The sequence below is a fragment of the Schistocerca nitens genome, chromosome 5 (genome assembly GCF_023898315.1).
Source record: "Schistocerca nitens isolate TAMUIC-IGC-003100 chromosome 5, iqSchNite1.1, whole genome shotgun sequence".
Taxonomy (NCBI): domain Eukaryota; kingdom Metazoa; phylum Arthropoda; class Insecta; order Orthoptera; family Acrididae; genus Schistocerca; species Schistocerca nitens.
The window spans coordinates 740,426,482-740,447,730 of NC_064618.1; the positions used below are offsets into that span (position 1 = coordinate 740,426,482).

At 40.6% G+C, this 21,249-nt stretch overlaps 1 protein-coding gene across 3 annotated transcripts in view; it reads right to left on the reverse strand.

Moving 5' to 3' along the window:
* Positions 1-322: 322 nt before the first annotated feature.
* Positions 323-21,249, reverse strand: part of LOC126260145 (zinc finger and SCAN domain-containing protein 2-like) — a 160,534-nt gene continuing 139,607 nt past the window's right edge. Inside the window, exon 6 of one of the 3 annotated variants that reach the window (XM_049957399.1) lies at positions 323-1,051. In XM_049957399.1, coding sequence (XP_049813356.1) covers positions 734-1,051 — 318 coding nt within the window. In that variant the 3' untranslated portion in view covers positions 323-733. The remainder of the gene's footprint in view (positions 1,052-21,249) is intronic. The other 2 variants (XM_049957400.1, XR_007546609.1) reach the window with 2 other exon arrangements.

The window sequence follows — 21,249 nt, forward strand, 5'->3', positions numbered from 1 at the left end:
CATCGCTTTCATTAAAAGAACTCAACTTCAAAGATTTCGTATTGCGTGTGTGTGTGTGTGTGTGTGTGTGTGTGTGTGTGTGTGTTTCTAAATACATCACCACCAATCGACATTAGCCAAAAAGTTTGTCTTGGCACATATTCCCAAAAAAAACTTACCTGTGTGTTCCAGAAGCAAAAGTTCCTGTATCTTCATAGCATTTATGTTCAGAATAATGATCTGAGCTTACTTTAAGCATTACTCCATAATTTATTGCACTACATCATATACTCAAATAAATGGTTCTATAATAACTGGTGCAATTTATACTGCTCTTTTTCATTTCAACAAAACATATAACAAAATGAAATTACAAAGAAAATAATATTGAAACAAATTCCATAACTGTGACTATGCACAAAAAAGTTACATTTTCAAAGCAATATTCACATCAAATCAATATAAAAACAAGTCACTATTATTATTTCCTTGTGTAATAAAGCTTACATCCATCCAGAATGCACATTTTCATAGAAAATTGCAATTACGTTAATAATTTCCATTTCAGAAGCCTAACAAACATTTTGTAAACTACATAAACGGTAATTCTAAAGTAAATTTAAAAATAAACATTGATTAAAATTTTTTCAATGTAAACAAAATTTCTATAAATAATTAAAACTCAGAAGATACACTCTTCCTAAAATTAAATAAAATTTTCAGAGGACATGGCAAAATGCATAAATTAGAAACACTAACTGCTGCACTTCTTTCGATGAGCCATCATGGTAGATCGAGACACAAACCCTTTTGAGCAAATGTCACAAGCGTATGGTCGCTCACCCGTGTGGAGACGTTTATGAATAGTGAGTGGAGAGAACTGTGTAAAGCTCTGTCCACAGACATCACATGTATATGGACGTTCACCTGTATGTGACCGCCGATGGCAGCGAAGTGCATCACGCCTTGCAAATGCTTTCCCACACCACTCACACTGGAAACTTTTTTCACCTGTGTGCACTGTTGCATGGATGCGAAGATCAACACGGGTCAGGAATCCTTTACCACACACCTGTTGATCATTTGAAACTTTCAGTAAAAAAATAAAAACAACTGTTAAACAATGTGATAGCAGCCTGAAATGAAGTGTCATACAGATTATAGTTCATAATTCAGTGAAGACATATAAGATAAAAATACCATGAACATCTTATTAGAGCACTATATCTCTTTCCCATCCTTGTCACTCAGTGTAACATTTTCTATAGACCTAGAATGGAAATATGTGATGAATATCTATCTTATGCTATTGTTATGACACAGTCTGCCACCAAAAACTGGCCATTGTTGCTAGTTGCATATGAGGGGTTCAGAGCACAAGTGGTGTAACTCTACTTTTCGTTGAAAACGAGTTAGAGAGATATTCGGGAACAGGGAGACATCTACAGTTCAGAGCTATAAGTACACATCTCTGAGGTTTCATCATTTGTGCATAGAGTGCAGCACAGTGTTAGTGCTTTAACTGTTTCCCACCTTTGTTCAGAACACAATGTACATATGTCCATGTGCATTAGTAGAAGGTGGAATGTGAAGGTTCTTGTACTGACCATATTATAGTGTGTTGTTCAGAATATCCACCACACAGTGAGGAAAATGTTCCTATGAATGATGCTATGACAGGTAAGCCACACCAATAATAATTAATAATATTCTACAGTAGCCAAAATGAATAAGATACTGTTTCTAACCTAACCCGTTGAAGGGTGCTGCATTTTACCATTATACTGTACATACATCTGAAGAGAAGTGCAGTTTATAACAATTACTTACTGTGTATACTATGAACATACAACAACTGCATTGTAGCATGCAACTACAGTATTTGATGTAACTTTATTTATCATACTGCGCAGGGGATATGAAAGGACGTGAACTCCCAACAAATGGAAATGGAACATCCGTGAGAGTAACAGGATCAGCGGACAATCGTATATATCTCATAGTGGAAAGAACATCCCAGAAAAAATATTTCAGGACAAGGCATAACTGCCAGAAGGAATGTAATGCAAAAATTGAGGCAGTAAGAGGAAAGAAATATTCGAAAATTTTTGGAAATTAACAGACTACTCCAGACAGAATGTGTACATTCAGGGATTTGTTCAGTCAAACTCAGTACTTCTTGGGTAGGAAATAATAGTATACAGATGTGGAAATAAATGAAGGGAGATTATACAGGTGTATAGGAAAGGAGTTCCCTGTAACTGATTCACGAGGAAGAAAACCACATGGAAATAAAATATACGACAGTACTGTTCAAGAACATATCACGTTGTTTCCATCTTACCAGAGCCATTATACCAGAAAGGATAATCCCAGCTGACGATATCTCAGTCAAGACCTCACAATGAGAAAAAGTATGAACTCTATATTCAATGGTGTAGGAACACTACCAAAGAACTGGTGAAAGAAAAACATTACTATAATATTTTCAGTTCAAAATTTAATCTACATTTCAAACCTCCATCCAAAGATTCTTGTAAAACGTGCAATGAACTACAATTCAAGATTGCAACTGAAGACGATGCACAAAAGAGATGTAGGCTGCAAAACAAAGAAGGATGAACACCTAGCACAGGCTGAAGAAGCAAGAGAGTCGATGAAACAAGACAGACTGGTCAGATTTCTCAGGTAAGGGAAAGAGCTTAAAACATTTTAGAAATCCAAACAAGGGTCCAGTGTCATACATAATGTCACAAGATCATTCTGCTGACAATTCTACCTAATCAGCCTGAGCAACAAGAGGTAAATCTTTATATTTTCGTAGTATAATGTTTTCTTGACACCTATGTTTCAGTAAATTTATGAAAATGAATTTGTCTTTATTCCATGTGGTATTGATGGGTGTTAAGACAACACTGGCATCTTTTGCATTTTGAGACAGACTTTTGTAGTGTCAGATGTGATCATTTAGCCAACGGTTAACAATCAGAAGATGATGACAACTTCTTCTTTAGGATATATTATCTTCTGTATTATATCAATAAAATTATAGAAATCATCATTCTATGTGGACAAACTTTGTAATTTGATATAAAGAAAATATTAGTCTTCATTCTCCGCAAAAGTTACAGTATAGTATTGAAATTGGTTTGATCGTGACTGAAATTATATGTAATGATAATAAACTGTGGTACAGTAAGAGTCTTTTGCATAATAAAGTCTTATAATGGATACTGCTATTTTCAGAAGAAACTAACTATTTCACAAAACTGAAAATTGATCTGCTGATGTTTGAGGTGAAGTAGAAGTGAAATATGCCTCTCAGAAGACAAAGCACTCAGGCAAGTCACGAGAGGTGGTCAACACCGCAATGTAGGGGATGGCCTACATGGGTAAAGTACAGGGGGGATTTTGAGTGCCCCAAGACCAGTACAGTACCTATGAAGGTCCTGCAGGAAATCTACAAAGTGGTGGCTAATGGGGCACTGGTAAAGCTGTTAAGGGCCTAGGTAGCCAACAGTGGATCAATAATTAGCTTTCAACCCAGGAACTAGCCTCAGAAAGAATGGATATAAAAGGCAGTGACCCAGCATGGGAAACTGACTACGAACTGAAACTCTGAACACTGGAACAGTGACAGGTAATGCAGAAGAGATAGCAGATGCAATTGAAAGGATAAAGCTATATATTTTAGGTTTGAGAGAAATAAGATGGAAAGGAGAAGGCAGGAGGGAACTGAGGAAAGATTACAGATTGTACTGGACTGGAAATGAAGAAAGAAGACAAAAGGGAGTGGGAGCCGTTGTGGGGGACGGTATAACAGAATAGGTACAGAGGATATGCAACAGGATAATGAAGATGAGAATAATGACAAAGGAAAGAAGTATGGAGGTGGTTAAGGTATACGCCCCTCAAGTGGGCTGTACATTTCAAGAGGAGGAGGACTTCAAGGAAGAAATACAAAAGCATTTTAACAGCCAAAGGATCATAGTCATGGGAGGTTTGAATGCACATGTAGGGAGTGAAAGATGGGGGTTTGAACATTTACTAGGAGCAGAAGAATGGGGAAGTGGAAATGAAGAAGGAAAGATATTGCAGGAATTCTGCAAGAGAAATGGTCAGGTAACTCCTGGTTTTGGACGAAACAGGGCCACAAGCAATGTGCTACAGTAGGAATCTAGTGCATAAATATTTAGTGATTACATGTTCTATGACTGGGAAAGGGAGTGGACTGTAACAGATATGAAGGTACTACCACCTGAGGCAATGGATAGTGACCGCCTGAGGCAATGCAACCACTGGCTACAGGCGATGAGCATGAGAATCATTATGGAATGGAAAAGAGCAGATAACCAGAAAAAGAGAATTAGAGTATAGAACCTGAAGGTAAAGAAAGTGAAGGAACAATACCAGAAGATTCTTAAGGAAAGGTTATCAAAGGAAGAGCATGGTGGAATGAAAGAATGAAGGAGGTAGTGGGAAGGAAGAACAGGGCCTTCAGACTATGGTTCCAAGAATGGACTGAATTATCGAGAGAGGAGTATGAGAAAAAGAAGAAAGAGGCAAATAAGATAGTGGCTGAGGAGAAAAGGAAATGGATGGAAGAATGGACAAAGATGTTGGAGGAAGACAGGAGAGGAAGTACGAAAGTACTATACACAATGGTCATAAGTAAGAGGAGAGGTTTGAGAGAGGATGTAACAATAATGGATAGAAATGGGAACAAGGTTAATAACAAAGAGATGTTAAAGATAGTGTGGAAAGAGTACTCTGAGCACCTGCTAAATCCAAATGGACTTTGAGATGAGGATAACAGAGTAAAGGAGGTAGAACTAAATTCTGGGAGGGAAGAACCTAAAATGAAAAGAAGTGGAACTGGCATTGGTCAAGATGAAAAGTGGAAAGGCACTATGTATGGACAAAGTAAGTGTCGAAATGGTAAGGGGCAGTAGAAGTTGGGAAACAATGGCTGCGTAGTGTGATGAGGGTGGCGTGGAATGAGAAGACTCGAGAAGATTAGAAGAGTACACTAATTGTCCCTCTATTCCAGAATGTGAGTAGGAAGGATTCTAGAAACTACAGGAGTCACGCAGATACCACACTGCATCAAGGTACATGAAAAGATCCTTGAGACCAGAGTCCAAACAAGGGTTGAGAACAAACTGAGAGAGTAATAGCAAGGCTTCAGACCTGGGAGGTGAATTGTTAACCTCATACTTGAAGTGAGGCAACTCCAAGAGTACCACTATGAATTTGGGGAGGACCTCGTGATGGTGTCTCTCAGCATAGAAAAGGCATTTGATAGTTTTTGTAGAATAAAGGTCTGGGAAGAACTAGGAAAGAAGAGAGTGGGGAAACAGAGAGGTTCAGATTGGGAGATGTACAGTGGAAGCCTGCAATCTATGAAAGTGAGAAATGAAAGGACGAGTTCGTTCCATCAAACAAATAGTGTAAAACAGGTCAGTGCTTTGTCATCTCTCCTCTTCATTGTGGTCTTGGATAAGATAATGACTAAGGTGGCAGATGACTTGATGATTTGGGGAAACAGGGAGGAGAAGATTTAGGAACAGCTGGATGCTTGGGAAGAAACTGTGAGGCAGTATGGAATGAAATTTAATGTAAACAAATGAGAGATCCTTGTTGCAATTAGAAAAAAAGAAAGACCAACTAGCGGAATAAGGATTGGAGGTGAACAACTCAAGAAGGTGGACCGCGTCAACTACTTGGGAAGTGTGATAGAAGAAAAAGGAAGAAATAAGAAAGAGATCAGTGAACATGGCAGACAGGCAGAAGCATTCCTGCAAAGTATTAGGGTGCTTGGAAGATTACAAGCATGTGAAATGAAGTTCCTCAGAAATAGTACAGCAGTAACAAGGCGGTATAGGATGATGAATGAAAGGGCAAGGGAAATAGTGAAAGAGGAAACCTTGCAGAGCAGGACAGAATCATAAAGGTTAAGACTGTATGGGCACTTAAAGAGAACAGAAAACAAGAAGACTCCCATGAAAATACATGAAAAGGAGGTGCGAAGAAAATGACCAGGAAGAAGACCAAAGCATAGACGGCTGAAATATCTGGAGGAGTGTGTTGAAAAAAGAGGCGAGGACTGGACCAAAACAAACACAAAAAGATGTTGGGAAAATAGGACTAGATGGCAAGGCTTATGTGCCAAACAGACCCAGCCTGGGGCTGGAAACTGTTCAGGATGATGACGATGATGAAAAGTGAAATATACATAAAATATTGCAAAAAAGATTGCTAAATAATGTACAGCAGCAGAATCTAGACAAATTTAACATTTCATTTAAACAAAATATTATTACTAAAAATTTATTTACAAAAAAATCATTAGAGACCATTCAATGTAGCTTTCTTTAGTCAGAATAACGGCATCCACATGTATGCAAAATATAAAGTATCCTGAGTTCATTACAGTAAATTCTACCTCAGTGGTGGTCCTTAACGATGTCACGTTGGAATGTTGAGATTTTCTGCACAACCTTTCAACTATGCTCCATGTATAGTAATCCAGGAGATTTAAATGAGGGCTGTTATGAGGTCAAAATCCTTCAGACAAAGACATGGACCATGAAGATAAGAGAAATTAGGCCTTGTACGGAAGCATATAGACAGCTGTTTTTACCTCACTCTGTTTGCAAGTGGGACAGAAAAGGAAATGTTGTACGGGGTCCTCTCCGCCACACACTGTATGGTGGCAAGAGGAGGATGTATGTAGATGTAAACCTATATATAGATTTCAAACTTGTCTGACATACTGTTGTTTTGTACAAATGGCTCAATTATGCCAGTGTATTGTCTTGTTGAAGAATATATGCAATTTCATACATCACTGTTTCCATCCCTGTTTCCATCCATGGCTTAACTGTATTTCAAAAATGTGGGTGAATCACATGACCCACAATGAACACAACACTTGCAATGTGAAGACTGGTGGGACAATTTGTTTTGGCAATAAAGGGGACATCCTCTGGATAGCGTGCAAGGCAACAGTTATTTCCCTGGTTGTTGTTGTACCTACCATAAATCTTATTGACAGAAATGAATCTTGATTCACCCTGCAGCACCATTTTTCAACATACACAGAAGCAAACTGCAGCAACTAACTCACTTTGCCCTAGCAGCCTCTGAGAGTTTTGTCTTACCCTTCAATCTGTAGGATTTGTAATAAAGGTCCTATTCAGCAGTTCTACACATTGTCAGTTTGCTTACACTAATAACTTTGCCAGTTATCACAATTCTTGCCTCATATTCTCTGCAGTCAGTTTTCAAGTTCTATCGATGGCTTCAGCCATTTTCATGATATGGCCTATGAAATGACACTTGCAGTGAAGCGATCAAGCCTCACCAACTGTACAACATAACAAGAACTGAAGACCTTGGGATTACTTTGAATTTAATATATAAAACTGGAAGACTGGACTAAAAGTTTTTACTCTAAAGAGAATGGACAAATTACTTTAACATGGTACTGTAGTATTGTAGTTAAGTAGTGTGACTTACTTGTATATAACATTTACACCAATGAAGAATCAACGTTAACTGGAATTCTGACAACTGCTTATTTAATACATCAAGAAGTTACCATATGCTTTACAATTTGTACTTCAAACAATTTTAAAATAATTACTATTAGATTCAAAGAATATATAAGAGAGAATTTTTCTCAGCAATAAAGAGGACAAGTCAAGAAATTCAATAGCGAGACCAAACACTAATAATGAAGGTTACACAATATTTGTCAGTAAATATTAAAAGCAAAGAAGTTTTTATGGAAATTTAAATTAATTTTGAGTAAACTTGGGCAAAGAAGATTAAAAAGCTGACAGTCAGAGCTACATACAGAGATTCTGTGTGCACAGTTTGTGTGATATGCTTTTAGTTCAGTCTCTGAGAGAGCAATTCAAGACAAAAGGGGAGAAAGGTGAAGATGAAGATGGAGAAAGGGAAGCAAAAAAGAAGGAAGAGAAGTTGGAAAGGGGAGAGGGAGGCGGAGAATGTCACATGGGGGGAGGGGGGGGGGGGTGGTAGAAAGTAGTGCATGATCTAGACAGAAAAGGAGTGATATGGACAGACAGATGAGTGAAGGGAAAAGGCAACATGAGGCAGTGCACACAGGGTAGTGGAGGTTTAGGCCCAACAGATTGTGAGAGCACAGGATGTATTGGAGAGATAATTCCCATCTGCATATTTCAGAGAAATTTGGGCTGGATAGGAGTATCCAAATGGCCCGCATAGTGAAGCTATTTGTGTTGTGGTATGCAGCATATTTGGCAACTGAGAGGTCAAGTTTGTAGTCGGGTGGTGGCCATTCATGCGAGTAGACAGTTGATTACTTGCCATGCCCACACAGAATGCTATACAGTAACTGGGGCATAGCTGATACATAACATGGCTGCTTTCACATATGGCTCTGCCTTTTATTGAGTAGGAAATGCCTGTGACTGGGTGCAGTAGGAGGTGGTGGGTGTGTGTATGGGACAGCTCATGGACCTGGACTGACCAAATGGGAACGACCCATGGGACGTAGGATTGGGAGTAGGTTTGGAATAAGAATGGACAAGGATATAAAGTAGGTTGGGTGGAAAGCAGAACACAACTTTGGGGGATATGGGTAGGATTTTGGATAGGATATCCCTTATCTCATGGCACAACATGAGGTAGCCGAAACCATGTTAGACAATGAGATCAACCTTATCAAAATCAGGATCGTACTGGGTAATCAGAGGAATGCTGGTTAGTGGCTTGTTAAAAGGTTTACTGGTGTCAGAGGAGCAGATGGCATGGGAGACTTGTTTATGGATGAGCTGTATAGGAAATTATCCGTCAGTAAAGGCTCTGGTGTACAGCTATTGGTATACTTTAACAACTCCTGCTTTCCACTGCAGATGTGGCATCCATGGATGGCAAGGCTATAAAGAAAAGACTTTTTGACATGGACTGGGTGACAGCTGTCCAAGTTGGGGTACTGTTGGTGGTTGGTGCACTTAATATGGACAGGCATATTTATGGAGCCAACTGAGCGGTGGAGACCAGCGTCCAGGAAGGTCCCTTGATGAGTTGAGAAAGACCAGGTAAAGCAGATTTGAAAACAGGTGTTGAGGTTATGGAGGAAAGAGCAAAGGTTGTCCTTGCTGTGAGTCCAGATCAAAAAAAGCCATCAATTAATCTGAACCAGACAAGAGGTTTGGGGTGTTGACTGGATAGGAAGGATTCCTCCAGACTGCTCATAAATAAGTCTGCATAGGATGGTGCCATGTGAGTACCCATGGCAGTACCGAAAATTTGTTTTTAGGTTTGGCCTTCGCAAGTGAAATAATTGTGGATCAGAGTTTGGTTGACTAGGAAGATTAGGAAAGAGGTGATGGGTTTTATATTAGGAGGATGTTGGGAAAGGTGGGGGATGTTCGTGTATGAGGTTGTCACATCCACAATGACCAAAAAGGGGTCTGGTGGTAACAGGACTGGAACTGTGGAGAGGCAGTCTCTTGAATCTACAATAGGATGTTACAGTCAATAGTTTGGCGGTGTTGGTCAGCAAAGGCAGAGGTTCTTACCTGGCTGTACCCAGCCACAATGGGACTACAAGTAGGGAGGGCTATGGCATTGAGTTTGTAGGGTGTGGATAGTAGGTAAAAGTTAGGAGTGCATGGGATTGCTGATGTGAGGTATTAGACAGATTCAGGTATCAGGTTTTGGGATGGATCTAAGGCCTTGAAAAGCTGCTTGAGGTCATGTTGAACTTCTGGAATGGGATCATGGTTACAAAGTTTGTATGCAGAAGTGCTGTAAAAGTTGGCTGAGGCCCTCAGCAACTGTCACTAGAATTCATGACCACTGTGGTGGAGCCTTTGCATGCGGAATGATGATAAGTTTTTGATTGTTTTTCATGTTACGGATAGCAATGTGTTCCATAATAGAAGTGATGTTGGATGCACCAGAGAGAGATTTAGGGAAGAAGAGTGAGGCCTGGTTAGAAGTGAGAAATTCCTGAAAGATCACAAGGGGATGACTGGGTGGAGGGGGGGGGGGGGGGGTCATGGTTGAAGGGAGACTGGAACTGTTTTAAATGAGGTTTTGTATAGGGTTTAGGTTGGCTGTTGTCAATGGGATGTGTGGCAAAGGAATGTTTGCACTACAAGTAAGTAATGAGTAAAGGAAAGAATATCTTTACAAATCCATCATGTTTGAAAAGTATTTGGGGCTAAAGGTTAGGACTTTAGAAAGTACTGAGACTTCTGCATCGGTAAGAGTTTTGTGAGAAAGAATGACAACAGTTTCATAGGATGGGAGTTCAGGAGTAGTGTGTTTCTTGGAGGATGGAAGAAGTTTTTTAGGACATGGAAGGTGGAGCAAGTCAGTAGGGCATGGTTGGGGAGTTATGAGGGGTTGTCAGGGAGGTTGAATCAGAGTGGTTGGCTTTTTCTTGATTATCAGTAGTGTTGAAAACTGTTGCTGGTAACATTGCCATTATTTACATCTGAGTGGCAAAAAGTAAATATTCATTCCACATTACACTCCACATCCCAGCTAACAGTGTGGGATGAAGTGTACTTCTGGTATTGCTAATTGATCCCCCCTTCCCTGTTTCACTCATGAATGGCACACGGGAAGAATGAATGTTGGCAAGCCTCTGTATTAGTTCTAATTCCTAATTTTCTCATGAGACGTATGTGGTAGGAAGTAATATGTTGTCTGACTCTTCTCAGAAAGTACTCTATTGAAATCAGAATGGCAAATCTCTCCTCGATGCACAATGTCTCTCTTATGGCATCTGCTAGTAGAGTTCATTGAACTGTTCTGTAACTCTCTCACACCAACCAAATGATTCCATGACGAAATGCATCAATCATCGTTGGCTCTTCTCTATCAATTCTATCTGGTCCCAGATTGACAAACAATACTCGAGAATTGCTCGAAGATGCACTTCTTTCAGGGAAGTGTTGCATTTCCTTCAGTTTCTTCCTACGAGTCTCAGTCTGGCAACTGCTTTTCCTACTACATGTTTTATGTTGTCATTCCAATTAATTCTGCTCCGTGTAGTTACTCCTAGATATTTTACAGTAGTTACAGTTTCTAGCAATCCATCATTAGTTGTGTTGTGATAAAGTAGTGGATTTCTGTTGCTATATATATGCAATACATTACATTTATTTACATTCAGTGTCAACTGCCAGAGCCTGCACCATTTATCAGTCCTCTGTACAAAATTCTGCAAGTTGATACTGTCTACTAGCATTGCTACTTTCTTATTGACAACCCCCATCATCTGCAAACAAGTCTTAAAGGGCTTCCAACACTTTCTACTAATCACTCATATATACTATTAACAATAACGGCCCTATCACACTTCCTTGAGGTACTCCAGAAATTACCTTTACACCTGTCAATTTTGTTCTGTTAATAATGAGATGCTGAAGTCCATCTGCAAGGAAGTCTTGAAGTCAGTCACAAATCTGGTCTGTTACTCAGTAAGTTTATATTTTGATCAATGAATGGCAGTGCGGAACAGTGTCAAATGCCCTCCTGAAGTCAAGGAATATAGCATCAATCTGAACACTGTTGTCTACAACGTTTACAGGAGTGGACACATTAAAGCTAATATGGCCCTACATAACAACTAATCAGTTTTTGATCAGAGGAAAGACTCATATAGTACGCTGTGGTGTTCTAAAGGACGTGCAAATTTAGAGATAGCGATAAGGCCTTGAGACCAAACAATAAAAGTAACTGAAGTATATTATCAGACGCCTCTCCATGAAGATCATATCAATAGCAATGCTAGAGAGACTATTTAGCAAGCTGATATCATTACAGATTACGAAAACGGTCTTAAATGTTGTAAATAAACAAAAGGTCTTGATGCAAACTAAAATACTTAAAACATGTTGTTATTTAGTGAATACATTTTGTGACACAACAACAAACAGGTTTCAATTAAAGCTAGGTAGCCAAAACAGATTATTGTAAACATTAACATGTGCAATGCCACAGTATGCTTTTTTGATTATACATCAAATTCTGTTAAAAAAAAAGTACATTGTTCCATTAAAAAGAATGACAGTTACTTTCATATCCTGACACCAAAAATGTTGTCAGTATCATACGGCAAAATATGCATCTCTTTGTGCGCTATCATTTGCAAAAAAAAACCTCATTTTGATATCTTGAACTGTTTATGAAATATGACGGGTGTTAGGACCACAAGATTCATGTTACACACAGACAGATTTGGATGCACTGTGTGTGACCTTCCCGTAGATATAAAAACCAGTACCTACAGAATGGAGATAGATATTGTTCTGCTCTCAAGTTTAAATACAATTTCAATATGTTAGCAACATGCCATATGCAGCAATGTCTGTCCTAATATGGACCATACACAAAGTCTGTGGAATGCTTTTTTGACCATGCAAACTCGCAAAACTTCATGCAAAGATTTAGTTACTTTGTTGGGCACAGTAGCTATGACAAATAATGGAAAGAAATTCAATCCTTCATCGAGCGAAGATACCAGGCTGTAAGATAATTTTTTTTTCACCAAAGAGTTTTCTTAAAATCAGATGATAAGTATTTCATAATGGTCAGCAAGTGCTTTGCCAAACACAGATCCACTGTACACTTAGGACGGAGTAATCATATCACACTGTTGGACTGCTTGAATATTGATGGGGTCCTGCAGTACGTCATGTCTGCATCAGAACAATCATATAGGACAAGTTGATGGGCTGTGTTGCATTAATACTCACTAAGAGTTATAGCATTAACTAATACTGTGGTGTTGGAACCATTTTCTTTAACCCTTTATGGGGTGAGCACCTGTAGTGTGGTATACTTAAATAGTGTGAAGAAGTGGAGTCTTGGGGGAGGCCTAATCAACAATTACTGTGGTCTAAGTAATCTTGTTCTCAGTTCAAGGAAGTAATTTTCCTTTCCTAGCTTCAGGGAAGTACTAATTTACAGGTAATAATTACTGCAGTCTTAATACACTTTGTCCTCTGTGCAAGGACCTACCTTTTTTCCATCGTTAAAGGTAACGACCAAGTTACTGGTAATAATTACTGTGGTTATTTATTTATTTACCATATAGCATTATACATTAAATAAAGTGAACAATACACAAAAAACACATAAGAGAGAAAAAAGAGAGAAGAAGAAGAAGAGAGAAGAAGAAGAGGAAGTGGCAGTCACTGTGCAGGGAAGTAATATACTTTTCCCGGGCTAGAAGTGAAGTATCAAGGAATTTTTCTCAGATAACAGAATCCACCAGAAATTGTAATGCTGGTATTAGCAAAGCTGGAGGAGAGCCAATCATCTGGGAGTCTTCCATTGCGAAAGGATGACCTGCTCTAATGCACTGATGGCATCATTCCCCAGACAAGTTTCTAGATTAAAGTTACTTCTCTAAATTCATTATTCTGTCAGTCCAATGAGAAGCTTCTAGATAAAGTTATTGGAAAATAAGTTTGTTTATCTTTATAATTGGCTTTTATAGATTTAATTTATTAAACAGTGAGAATTGGTTAGGGTCTGTACTTTTTCTAAGGGTGGTATAATTCAATGGTATAGATTTTATATAAAAGGGATTTGCACTACTTGAAAATTACTGAATTATAATATGGGTGGATGTGAATAATTTTCTAAGGGTTACTATCATAAGAAGACTATAGACAGTCAATCTTATACTTATTTTGGTGTACCTAAGGAATCTGAGAATTATTTACACGAGTGACTTATCTGAAGCCATGTCCAAATAGCTTACACTCCAGACAAATACCTTCAAAAAAGACTTTCTAACACTCAAATTTATATTAATGTTAACAAATTTATCTTCTTCAGAAGCACTTTTCTTCCTATTGCCAGTCTACATTTGATATCCTCTCTACTTCAGCTGTCATTTATTTTACAGCCCAAACAGCAAAAACCACCAAGTACTTTTTTGTGGTATTTTCTAATCTAATTATCTCAGCTTCACCTGATTTAATATGACTACACTGCATTACCCTTGTTCTGTTTGGTTAATATTCATGTTATATACTCCTTTGAAGACACTGTCCATTTCATTCAATTGCTCTTCGAGGTCCTCTGCTATCTCTGGCAAAATTACAGTGTCACTGGAGACCACAAAGTTTTTATTTTTTCTCCCTGAATTTAAATTCCTTCTCCAAATTTTCTTTGGTTTCCTTTACTACTTGCTCAATGTACCCATTTAATAACACTGGGAATAGGCAATACCCTTGTCTCACTTCCTTCTCAATCGCTGCTTCCCTTTCATACCCCTCGACTCTTATAACTGCCAGCTGGTTTCGGTAAAAGTTGTAAATAAGCTTCCATTAACTGTATTTTACCCCTGCTACCTTCAAACTTTCAAAGTGTGTATTTCAGTCAATATTCTCCAAGCTTACAAATGCTATAAATGTAGGTTCACTTTCTTTAACCTATCTTCCAGAGAGAAATTGTAGGTCAGGATTGCTTCAAGTGTTCCTGCATTTCTCTAGAATTCAAACTCATCTTCAGATCTACCAGATTTTTCATTTTTGCAAATTATTTTGTGTCAGTATTTTGCAACCATGCCTTATTAAACTGACAGTTTGGTGATATTCACACTTGTCAGTATTTGTTCAATTAGGAGTTTGAATTAGCTTCCCTTTCATGCCCCTCAACTCTTACAACTGCCATCTGGTTTCTGCAGAAGATGTAAATAACCTTCCATTTCCTTACTTTATCCTCAAACTATCAAATCGTGTATTCCAGTCAATATTGTCAAAAGCTTTCTCCAAAGTTACAAATGCTGTAAATATAGGTCCACTTTCCTTAACCTATCTTCTAGAGAGAAGTTGTAGGATCAGTATTGCTTCAAGTATTCCTGCATTTCTTCAGAAGTCAAACTCATCTTCAGCTCTACCAGCTTTTTCATATTCTGCAAATTATTTTGTGTCAGTATTTTGCATCTGTGCCTTAATAACTGACAGTTTAGTAACATTCACACTCATCAGTATCTGTTTACTTAGGAGTTCGAATAACATTCTTCTTGAAGAATGTAATTCCAAGTGGAAAAGTTTTGTCATGGATGGATATCAGTTGTTCTGAGGGGATGTCATCAATACCAGGGGCCTTGTTTCAACTTAGGCCTTCCAATGCTTTGTCAAATCCTTCTTGCAGCATCATATCTACCATCTCACCTTCATCTACAGCCTCCTCCTCTTCTATAATATTACCTTCAAGATCATTTCCTTTGTATAGCCCTTCTATATACTCCTTCCACCTTTCGGCCTTCTCTTCTTTGCTTAGTACTGGTGTTCTATCTGAGCTCTTCCCCCTACTTATATATGCTTCTCTACCCTTACATTTGTCCTCTAGCCATTCCTGTTTAGCCATTTTGCACTCCTGATCAATCTCATTTTTTAGACATTTGTTTCCCTGTCACCTACTTCACTTAATACATTTTTATGTTTCCTCCTTTCATCAATACCTCCTGTAAAAACCAAGGTTTTCTACAAGTCTCTTTACCTGTTTGATGCTCTGCCACCTTCCCTAGTCCATCTCTATAGCTACCCTTTCACTTTCTTCTGTATTCCTTTCCTCCGTTTCAGTCAATCATTGCCTAGTGCTCCCTCTGAAACTCTCAACAACCTCTGGTTCTTACAACTTCTGTAGATCTCATCTCCTTAATTTCTTACTTTTTCACAATTTTTTCAGTTTTAATCTACAGTTCATAACAAATAAACTGTGAAACAAAAGAATTACAGGCATTGATCTTAATCAATGGGGAAAGTTTATAACTAGTGTAGGGCAGGATTCAAGCCAAGGTCTCCTGCTAACTAGGTAAATACGTTGACCACTGCACCATTCAGACACAGTGGCCATCGCACTGCGTGGCTACACTAGCACACCTTCCATCATACCCAAATTCTCAACTTATCCCCACACTACTAATGTATTGCCCATTACCTTCATTACTCAAAGCATTTCACTGAATCCCATGAGAGTTTGAGCCTGATGTGCATCTGCACTGAAGCGATCACTGGCCATCCTCATCTTAATTATATATATTATTAAACATAAATTATAAGACAAAACACACACACACACCTCTTGTCAGACCCAAATACTCAACTTATCCCCACATTATTAATGTAGTACCGCTTGCCAATTTCCGTCACTGCACCAGCCGGAGTGGCCAAGCAGTTCTAGGGGCTACAGTCTGGAACCGCGCTACCGCTGCGGTCGCAGGTTCGAATCCTGCCTCGGGCATGGATGCGTGTGATGTCCTTAGGTTAGTTAGGTTTAAGTAGTTCTAAGTTCTAGGGGACTGATGACCTCAGAAGTTAAGTCCCATAGCGCTCAGAGCCATTTCAACCATTTTCCCTCACTGCTTGTGGAATTTTGCCAATTCCCGTAAGAGTTTTGAGCCACACTGAAGAGATCATTGGCCATCCTCATGTCCAAAAGAACAGACACCACATATACACAATTAAGGCGATCTATTCAATGTGGATGAACACCAGACTTGAACTCTTACAGGAATCAGTGAAATGCCACAGGTAAGAGACCAGGAGACAATGGAAGGTTTCAGATTGATTATGTAATAATATGACAGCAATTCCAGAACCAAATTTTAAGACATTGTCTGGGGCAGATGTGGACCTGGACCACAATTTGTTATATATATGTGGTGTCTGTTTCAGGCATTCTCGGAAGAACAGACACCATTTTTAATCCAGCAGCCATTATGAATTAAGAAACAGAGGAATTATAGACACTGGCTGCGAGTGGGAAAGGGGCACTACATTAGAAGTGTGGGGATAAGATGAGAATTTGGGCCTACGAGGAGGCATGCTAGAGGAGTCCATGAAGTTGCGATGACCACTGTGTCCGGATGTCATAGTGGCCAGTTCATCTGCCTATAAGTAGGAGACTCGGGTTGGAATCCGTGTCTGTCCATAGGTTTTCAACTTTTTCCCATTTATTAAAATCAATGTCCACTTGCAGTCAATGTCTATAATTCCTTTGTTTCTTAATTCATAATGGCTGCTGGATTTAAAATGGTGTCTGTTCTTCCGTGTGTGTCTGACAGAACAGACACAACACATATATAACAAATTGTGGTCCAAGTCCACATCTGCCCCAGAAATGTCTTACAGTTTAAAATTTGGTTCTGAAATCTATGTCATACTATTACATAATCTATCTGAAACCTTCCAGTGTCTCCTGGCCTCTTCCAATACACAGCCTCCTTCCAAGATTATTAAACCAAGTCTTAGTGATGATTAAACTAAGCTCCGTGCAAAATTTTACTAGGTAGCTTCTTCCTCTTTCACTCCTTCCCCCAAGTCCATAATCTCCACTGTTTTTCCTTCTCTTCCTTTTCCTTTCTACCTGTTATTACTCTTGAATTCTGAATTACCACTGAAGGAGATGATGACTGAGGGAGACTGATAAATTTATGGTGTTTTCGTAGTTTAGAATTCCTATCCAGTGCTTAGCTAACCCTCTAGAGTCTGTTCGCTAACTGAACTCTCTATGCATGCGTAGCAAGAACTCTGATGTGAGTTACAACAGATCGTCTTGTTTTTGAACCAGTGTTGAAAGAAACAGTTAAACTTTTTTGTTGTTTAATGGTACCATAAAAGAATGTTTATGAGCTTTGCTGTAACTACTGCTGCATTACACACCTTCATTGGACCCGTGTGTTTGTGGTTCTATAAATGCGATTATGAGGGATAGGAAGCTCACAGTCTTTCATGATAATATTTACACTACATGTTTCTCTCATTTGTTTAAACTTAGTGCTATCATTTACATCATAGTTACATTCCGTCATTTTTTATTGGGTTCATTACAAAGGGTTTCCAAGGAATGTCCACAACGGGTCTTAGCTTTTTTTCTGCATATGCCATAGGCAACTAGATTTATTTTCGATTTCTCATTTACACTTTTCATAAAAATAATGTTTATGTTATGGGAGCTGCAATATTAATAAAATGTAGACAATGAATTGCAATGTTAGTGCATTTGTATAAGTGGCAATCAAACGAAAATGAAAGAGACAGAAAAAAGTAAGTAAACTGTCATTATTTCAAAACTAATCACCATAACTGTTACATAAGTATCCCACTTTGAGACATGATGGTCAACATCTTCATGGAAAATTTTTTGCAGTTGCCTATGGAAGCACGAGTGTACCGAAGCACACACCTCTTCAGTCTAAGCAAACTGACGGCCTTGAATTTCTTTCTTCAGGGCTCCATAAACACAGATATCACATGGGGAGAGCTCGGGACTATGTGGAGGATGTGTAAGGGCTTCCCAACAAAATTCTGCAGCATAGTCAAGGCAACAGGTCTGCTAGCTGCAGGAAAGTAATGAAGAACTTTTTCGTTGAATTCACGGGACTGTTGTTCATTGAATTTCTGGAACAGGGTGCCACAGTTAATCCTCTATGACAAGCTGAAATTTTGTAAAAATTGAAGTGCACTATCACATCCAAATGCAGAGTAATGCTGACATATGGCATCATTCTGTTGTAGGATGATACCTGTCCACCTGTTGCTGACACTGTTTCGACTACTCTGCAGAAGTTTTGCTGGGAAGCCCTTACACATCCTCCAGCCAGCCCCGATCTCTCCACATGTAACTCCCGTATTTTTGGAGCCCTGAAGAAGGACAACTGTTGCCGCCAATTTGCTTTGTACAACGTGGTACAAGCCTGGGTACAATCACGGTACTGTAGGCAACCACAAACATTTTTCCAGGAAGACAGTAACCTTCTTGTCTCACAGTGGGAAAAATGTATTTACAGTTATGGCAATTACTTTGAAATAATAAACGAGTTACTTACTTTTTCCATCTATCTCATTTTCATTTGATTGCCACTTATATTAACAGTTTCTGTCTCTACATGACAGTATTGTGAATTTAAAAATTGGGTAACTAATCTTTAAATTTCACCCCATTACTAACAGCATTATAACATGGTAATTGTAAATGCTGAATGCATTACATTCATATTTTGATTCTGTTCCTCTTTGGGGTGTGAATTTTGTTAGTTTACTCAGCGCTGTCACAGAACTGAGCCAAAATGAAGTGTTATTTTATTTTGGATTTACTCAGGCTCATTGTGTAATATACTCTGTGAGTTCACTTAATTGATACAATTAACTACTATCTCAACCAGCTAGTACAAATCAAGGTAACCATGCTTCTGCTCCAAGCTAACTGTTGCCGGATACATATACACTCCTGGAAATTGAAATACACTCCTGGAAATGGAAAAAAGAACACATTGACACCGGTGTGTCAGACCCACCATACTTGCTCCGGACACTGCGAGAGGGCTGTACAAGCAATGATCACACGCACGGCACAGCGGACACACCAGGAACCGCGGTGTTGGCCGCCGAATGGCGCGAGCTGCGCAGCATTTGTGCACCACCGCCGTCAGTGTCAGCCAGTTTGCCGTGGCATACGGAGCTCCATCGCAGTCTTTAACACTGGTAGCATGCCGCGACAGCGTGGACGTGAACCGTATGTGCAGTTGACGGACTTTGAGCAAGGGCGTATAGTGGGCATGCGGGAGGCCGGGTGGACGTACCGCCGAATTGCTCAACACGTGGGGCGTGAGGTCTCCACAGTACATCGATGTTGTCGCCAGTGGTCGGCGGAAGGTGCACGTGCCCGTCGACCTGGGACCGGACCGCAGCAACGCACGGATGCACGCCAAGACCGTAGGATCCTATGCAGTGCCGTAGGGGACCGCACCGCCACTTCCCAGCAAATTAGGGACACTGTTGCTCCTGGGGTATCGGCGAGGACCATTCGCAACCGTCTCCATGAAGCTGGGCTACGGTCCCGCACACCGTTAGGCCGTCTTCCGCTCACGCCCCAACATCGTGCAGCCCACCTCCAGTGGTGTCGCGACAGGCGTGAATGGAGGGACGAATGGAGACGTGTCGTCTTCAGCGATGAGAGTCGCTTCTGCCTTGGTGCCAATGATGGTCGTATGCGTGTTTGGCGCCGTGCAGGTGAGCACCACAATCAGGACTGCATACGACCGAGGCACACAGGGCCAACACCCGGCATCATGGTGTGGGGAGCGATCTCCTACACTGGCCGTACAATTTCCAGGAGTGTAAGAACACCGTGAATTCATTGTCCCAGGAAGGGGAAACTTTATTGACACATTCCTGGGATCAGATACATCACATGATCACACTGACAGAACCACAGGCACATAGACACAGGCAACAGAGCATGCACAATGTCGGCACTAGTACAGTGTATATCCACCTTTCGCAGCAATGCTGGCTGCTATTCTCCCATGGAGACGATCGTAGAGATGCTGGATGTAGTCCTGTGGAACGGCTTGCCATGCCATTTCCACCTGGCGCCTCAGTTGGACCAGCGTTCGTGCTGGACGTGCAGACCGCGTGAAACGACGCTTCATCCAGTCCCAAACATGCTCAATGGGGGACAGATCCGGAGATCTTGCTGGCCAGGGTAGTTGACTTACACCTTCTAGAGCACGTTGGGTGGCACGGGATACATGCGGACGTGCATTGTCCTGTTGGAACAGCAAGTTCCCTTGCCGGTCTAGGAATGGTAGAACGATGGGTTCGATGACGGTTTGGATGTACCGTGCACTATTCAGTGTCCCCTCGACGATCACCAGTGGTGTACGGCCAGTGTAGGAGATCGCTCCCCACACCATGATGCCGGGTGTTGGCCCTGTGTGCCTCGGTCATATGCAGTCCTGATTGTGGCGCTCACCTGCACGGTGCCAAACACGCAATTCGACCACCATTGGCACCAAGGCAGAAGCGACTCTCATCGCTGAAGACGACACGTCTCCATTCATCCCTCCATTCATGCCTGTCGCGACACCACTGGAGGCGGGCTGCACAATGTTGGGGCGTGAGCGGAAGACGGCCTAACGGTGTGCGGGACCGTAGCCCAGCTTCATGGAGACGGTTGCGAATGGTCCTCGCCGATACCCCAGGAGCAACAGTGTCCCTAATTTGCTGGGAAGTGGCGGTGCGGTCCCCTACGGCACTGCGTAGGATCCTACGGTCTTGGCGTGCATCCGTGCGTCGCTGCGGTCCGGTCCCAGGTCGACGGGCAAGTGCACCTTCCGCCGACCACTGGCGACAACATCGATGTACTGTGGAGACCTCACGCCCCACGTGTTGAGCAATTCGGCTGTATGTCCACCCGGCCTCCCGCATGCCCACTATACGCCCTCGCTCAAAGTCC